The 6401-nt window shown below is 26.8% G+C and overlaps 1 protein-coding gene across 1 annotated transcript in view; it reads right to left on the reverse strand.

Moving 5' to 3' along the window:
* Positions 1-3244: 3244 nt before the first annotated feature.
* LOC105624133 (stAR-related lipid transfer protein 3) overlaps positions 3245-6401 on the reverse strand; it is a 3722-nt gene continuing 565 nt past the window's right edge. The window contains exons 2-10 of the mRNA XM_012205493.1: positions 6187-6267; positions 5983-6060; positions 5774-5827; positions 5569-5701; positions 5115-5338; positions 4010-4174; positions 3794-3898; positions 3542-3717; positions 3245-3446 (exon numbers count right to left, since the gene is read on the reverse strand). Coding sequence (XP_012060883.1) covers positions 3245-3446; positions 3542-3717; positions 3794-3898; positions 4010-4174; positions 5115-5338; positions 5569-5701; positions 5774-5827; positions 5983-6060; positions 6187-6267 — 1218 coding nt within the window. The remainder of the gene's footprint in view (positions 3447-3541; positions 3718-3793; positions 3899-4009; positions 4175-5114; positions 5339-5568; positions 5702-5773; positions 5828-5982; positions 6061-6186; positions 6268-6401) is intronic.

The raw sequence follows: 6401 nt of genomic DNA on the forward strand, positions 1-6401 counted from the left end.
TCTCTCTCTCTCTCTCTCTCTCTCTCTCTCTCTCTCTATATATATATATATATATATATATATTTTATTAATATATTTTTTATAAAATAATTAATATTATTTAAAAAAATTTTTTTCCTCAATAGTCAAAATAAACTCTAATTTTTCAGGATTTTCATATAAATGATATTCATTTCTATTTGATTATTCTACCAAAATATATTACCTGAGTATATTAACCGTTATTTTACACGTAATTTTACAACGTGTTTTAGTTATTTTACAACGTATTTACATTCAATGAAATTAAATTTTTTTTATATTTTAATATGCAGAATACGAGTTTAATTATGTTTTGTAATATTATTGTGAGACAACATTAGTGCACGTCGCCATATAATCATGTTAATTAATGCATACTAGAGTAGACAGATTTGCCGCAATTACCGCTTCTATCCGTTTTGCCATTAATCTTCGTATCTCCATTCTCGTGTGCCATATACCCGTGCATATTTGGACATTTAACAATCAACGAATAATGAGTGTTCAATAATTTATGTGCCACAAGAATGGTTAAACTTTACACGATTGTAGATAAATAAAAACTAACGATCAAAACAACGTAGCTATTATTTCATTATGCATGTGTAAGACAGGAGATTTCACTCTAAGAAAACATAGGCTATAATTTTCCTTTGCATTTATTAGACTTAAAGCTAAAATCTTATATTCGAATATATGCTAGATTTATAAAATCATCTTCGAGTAGTCTATCCTTATTTTATTCTGTTGGGACATATCGTTGACTTCTTTAATGTAGTACCATGTCTCACAGGCATCTCCATAAGAAAAATGAAGGAGTATATTGCACAAGTGATGTGAATTAACGACACATACAAAATCTTAATACAAATTGCTATTTTTATGTATATAATATTATGAACATATATAGAAATAAAATAATATTTATCTTTTTTTATGGGACATTAAGCATACGCATGCTTTGTCGCGTTTACTTCGCTATGTAATACAGTCATATGTCAAATTTATGCAGTCTTTTTAATAAAATAGATCACAATGCACGAAATATCTAAAAACAAGGAGATATTTGATTACGTATATAAAATCGAGATACCCTGTATATTGAATAGCTTAAAAGTAATATTATCATAATATCTAAGAAAATTTAATTGAGAATATACTTATTCATATATTTATACACACTCACATACAGTAATAAAATTAATCTTTTGATTAATAATAATTATTTCTCTCCCTTTTTCTCTCTCTTCTTTTTTCAACAAATCATAAAATTATATAATCTAAACATTCTTATAATTTCTTAAATTGCACATGTTGTTTCACAACAAAATCAATCAATTATCTTTCTTTAAAAATTGTTTTAATTAGTTTCAACAGTCTATTTTTTTTAATATTAATAAAGATCAACATGCTATCATTGCATTTCCTTTCTTTCTAATAGATTATTCTATCATTATTCTTCCTATTAAAGTATTTATTTCATAACATTTCACGCTTATTATCATATACTAGGCAATAAAATTACATAATATCGATCACATAAACAGAGATAATATAAATAGAGTAAGATTCTAAGAAGCTTAAACTTGGAAACGTGTATCATTGCATAATTAAACGCTCGCTCATATCGCCAACATCATATTAATTAAATGAAATGAATTTATCAAGAATAAATGTGCAATTGTATATACATTTTCTGTAATTAAAAAAAAAAATAAAGTACGTCCGATTCAACGAATGAAAATAATGTACGTTTCTTCATTCTTATTATATTGGGTTGTCCGAAAAGTTTGTGCCGCAAAAGATTTAAATTTAATAAATGAAATTAAAAATTTAAATCTTCTGCGTTTCAATTTTCCTTCAAAATCGGCACGAACTTTCCGGACAACCCAATATATAAAATTGATCAAATGCATACCGTACGCATATATAATTCTATCAATCAAAGGATTATTTAATGATTGCATGCTTCACTTAAATGCACATTTATATATACAGTATCAATACATTAAGTTTTACGATTTATAAAATTGAAAGAAGCAAAGAAAAACGCGCGCGCGTTTAACGAATCGTAAATAACATAAAAACAAATAGATAAAAAAGAAAAAATTAGTAATATATTTCTATGTTAATATCCCGACTTTATTTTTGCGTGAAATGTGATAAACGCATGATAGATACCATCACGCGTGTTAAATACACATTTGTGATATACTATGTACATTGTATGCCAAAAGATGCGCTTAACCGAACATTCATAGGCACTTACAAAAAGCACATAATATATGCGTATGATTCTTAACTACTATTATGCGACATATTTCATAGAAAAAAAATGATTAGAATAAAATAGTATGTTCCTTTCTTGTTTGTCGATTGCAATTAGAAATGATTTTGTGAGAAAAAATGTAGCAATTTTTTTAACAAAACTGTGAGAAGTATGGATACTATTTATATATCGACATCGATAAAATTCTTACATTTTAAAAATTGATGAGAATAATTCCTATTAGTTATAAATATAATTGGAACATATTTATGTTTATATAAATCGTAAAATTACGACTATCATGCATCTGTGACTTCAATCGTAAACTCTTCGTTAGTAAATAAATGTCTTAAATGTTATTCACACTTGAAAATTATTCGTATTCAAACAAAAAGTATTTTAATACAATCGATGATGTCCTTTTGACTCCACTAATCATTTCAAATTTCTTTTTGTATTATATTACAATACAGAATGGCTATCTTCAGCAGAAAAAACAGTTTTGCAACTGTTGTAAAATTTTTTATTATGATTGGTCTTGCTCTTAGTTCCTCATTAGATTTAACTGTATGAATCAATCATATCAAGAATTTTATAATCATTGCAAAGCTTTTTATGCTAAACACAATCATTATTGAAAATATGTGAATACTATACAATTCTCTAATGATACAAACAATATTTAAGTAACTTTTCACTAACTGAAAAGATAGAAAATTACCAAATTGACACCTTCGGCAGTTTTAACGGGACATCATCAGCGATTCTAGTGTTAAAAAATGCCTTCCATTTAAAAATATATTCTCTGTCAAGTCCACGATTACGTGAATTGTAATATTTTGTTTGTTTGTATGTATGTATTATGTATATACGTCAATAGATATTGGATAAAAAAATACGTAGCTCTAACGTAGTACATAAAAAAAGATAATTCAACTTATGAGTAACATTATACTAGATTGACGATTGTTGCATATCATTCAAGTGTTCCCTTAAATATGTCATGAAGTTTACTAAACCAGTGGACAAAGATTTATCTACAACAGTTTGTGGTATCCAGCCTTTAAAATTTGTATTTAGAATCCAAGTAAAACGACATTTACTAATTTCGTCAGGTACCTCTTCTGTTGCGAAACAGCTTATACCATTTTCACCCCTTAAAAATATTTAAAGTAAACAGTCAATCTTTTCTTGTTTCTCTACTCTTTTTTCATTATATGTTATAAAATATAATTTGTTTCGGGATCTCACCTTGTCATGTTTGGGCGAACTTCAACTGATGCGGTAGGAACCGATACACCGCTAGTAATATAATAATTGCCATATTTCTTACGATGCCTTAAAATAACAAAATCTCGCGCTGTAATGATCCCGCCGCCAAAAGGACTTGTTGCTTGGTAAACAATATCCGTGTTTTCATCAATATACTGTTTAAAATAAATTTTGTTATCAGTATGACAAAGCAATTATAGTAAGAAAAAAGAAACAAAAAATTTTACTAACCTGTAGTTTTATTGATTCTGTCACGAGTTTGTTCCACGAAACTTGTTCCTCGACACCATCAAACAATAAATCTATGAGTATGCTAGCAGGTGCATCGATGATACCCTTAAATAATTATTAAATTTTATAAAATAAGAACATTTTTTTATTACCGAAAAAGTCTACATTTTTTAAATTTATCTTTAATTTACGCTGTATTTAATTGATGCAGCTTACTGTTATTTTCATGACCTTTCCATCTAATTTCCATTCTGGTGGAAGTTGCATACATGACATTTCATCACCATCGCTTGTTATACTTGTATCTTTCCATTCTTTCGATGTTAACAAGTCATGACAATCTTGTAACATCTTAGATGTCTTCATTTTATATTCATCAATCTAAAAAAAAGCACATAATATATCCTTTAATTAATACCTAAAAATTCAGAGAAAATATTTCTAGAAATGTATTGTAAAATGGAAATATTATACATATGTTTGTAGTGATTTAAAGAAATAACGCATTAGCGTAATTATAAATAAGTATCACAAATAAAAGTATAGATATATTTGATTTTACGACCTATTATTACATGAATGATAAATAATACGACTGATTTGTTGCAAAAATATAACTGACGAATGTATTATTGTTTGATTATAGTTTGATGCGCTTGATAGTTTAGAACACATGTAGTACAAATAAAATAACAATTAAAAATATAATGTAAATCACAATTAATCCAATAAAATTTACAGATTAAAATTTAATTTGACAAAGTACAAAAGAAAAATGATTAAACACGAGTCACTCATCTAATTAATTTATACGAATAATCAACTAAAGATAGTATGTTCTTAATCATCCCTTTGTATTTCGTTATTCCTATGGTATTTCTTACTGCCTTTCTTCTCTATATCCCTCATCAATTTTAGTTATCATTGAATATTTAAAAATATATTTCTTAAGAATTACTATCGTAGACATATAGAAATGGACTCGACATTAATTATATTTGTATATATGTATCAATACATATTAGTTCATATTAACGAGTATTTTAATGACTCAATAACTTTTGGGACTTTATTTATTAATAATTTTTAGATTATAAAAATAATTATCAAATATCCTAAGAACTATTATAAATCATAATACTCGCTAATACTGTATAAATATCATATTTAACTGCAATAAACATTAATTAAACATTAATTAAACATTAATTAAAGTCAAGGTTCATATATCAAAAACGTATATATTATTATGCTTTTTTCCTTTTACTTGTTATGAATTAATTACCAATTAATGCGGAAACGAAAACATAATTTCACTAACCTTATCAGGTGTAAGTTTCGCTAGGAATCTAAATAATTCATTGGATTTTGAGAGTTTCCTCGAGTCTCCTTGCTTCCTGGGGAAGCTGATGTCCTCATCATCAGAATGAGTCGGAGATTCCACAGGTGTGAAAAATGTACTCATGTGATCAACATTTGCCGCATGTTGCCGTGATTCTGTCACAATGCCTTGTAATAATGGAGTTCTTTCTGTATCCGGAAAACCTGTAATTTCATAATTTTGTCGACATTCAAATTAATTTGCGAAAATCAAGATTTAATATCAAAATGCAATACTTTCTACTATCTTCATATATCATATCATTAAAGTATTCTTGTAAATATTTATGTTCGGGTTTACATTATTATTTTTCGTATCGTATCACTTGTTGACAAACAGTAAAAACAAAAAAATATTTATACTACTGAAAGAAAAACAGAAAGAGATCGCTTACTAAGAATCCAATTTCTTGCTTGAGTTTCCTGAGGTATCACACGAAAATCAAAGAACCAAGCTTCTGCCCATGCTAATACAAAAGATGTTAAAATCAGCAGAACTTGGAATACTGGTTGATTAGCTGATGTCCACTGAAATCATAAAACGTTAAATAAAAAAAGATAATAATAAAGATAATACATAAGTATTTCAAAGACACTTACATCAAAAAGAAAAACTTTGGCAATCAAAAAGGCACATGTTGTGGCAGTTGATATCTGTAAAATACAAGTTCAAAATTATTTTTATATCATATATATTTTTTGAAAATGAAGTTGTTAAAAAAAATTTATTCTTTGTTTTGTTGTTTACACATTCATTATAAATAAATTTTTTTTTTTCGAGAAAAGATTCAATTAACAAACATACTTACAGCTACAATGATCCAGTGATTCAGATACAGTAGCGCATAAAAGAGCAACAAGACCGTGAACCTGCAAATCGCTGCCATCTGAGAAGATGAAATCCATAAAATCTCTGCTTCCCCAATGAATAATGAAAAATTATGACGAACTGAATGTCATTGTCGTCATTCTGTTCTTAAACTAGTTAATAACGAATGACAAAATATACTCACCACAATATCAAATAAAGATGTCTTTATATGATAATGTATCACCTGATCTGTGAAAGCTGTACGTAAACTTTCACCTGCAATCTGTAAATATAATAAGCGACCGTAAATTTCAATAAAAAAAAGTATATATATATATATATATATATATATATATATATATATATATANTCATAATTAAATTTTAATTTTTACGTTTACGTTAACTTTTTAAACTT

The sequence above is a fragment of the Atta cephalotes genome (assembly GCF_000143395.1).
Source record: "Atta cephalotes unplaced genomic scaffold scaffold00073, whole genome shotgun sequence".
Taxonomy (NCBI): Eukaryota; Metazoa; Arthropoda; class Insecta; order Hymenoptera; family Formicidae; genus Atta; species Atta cephalotes.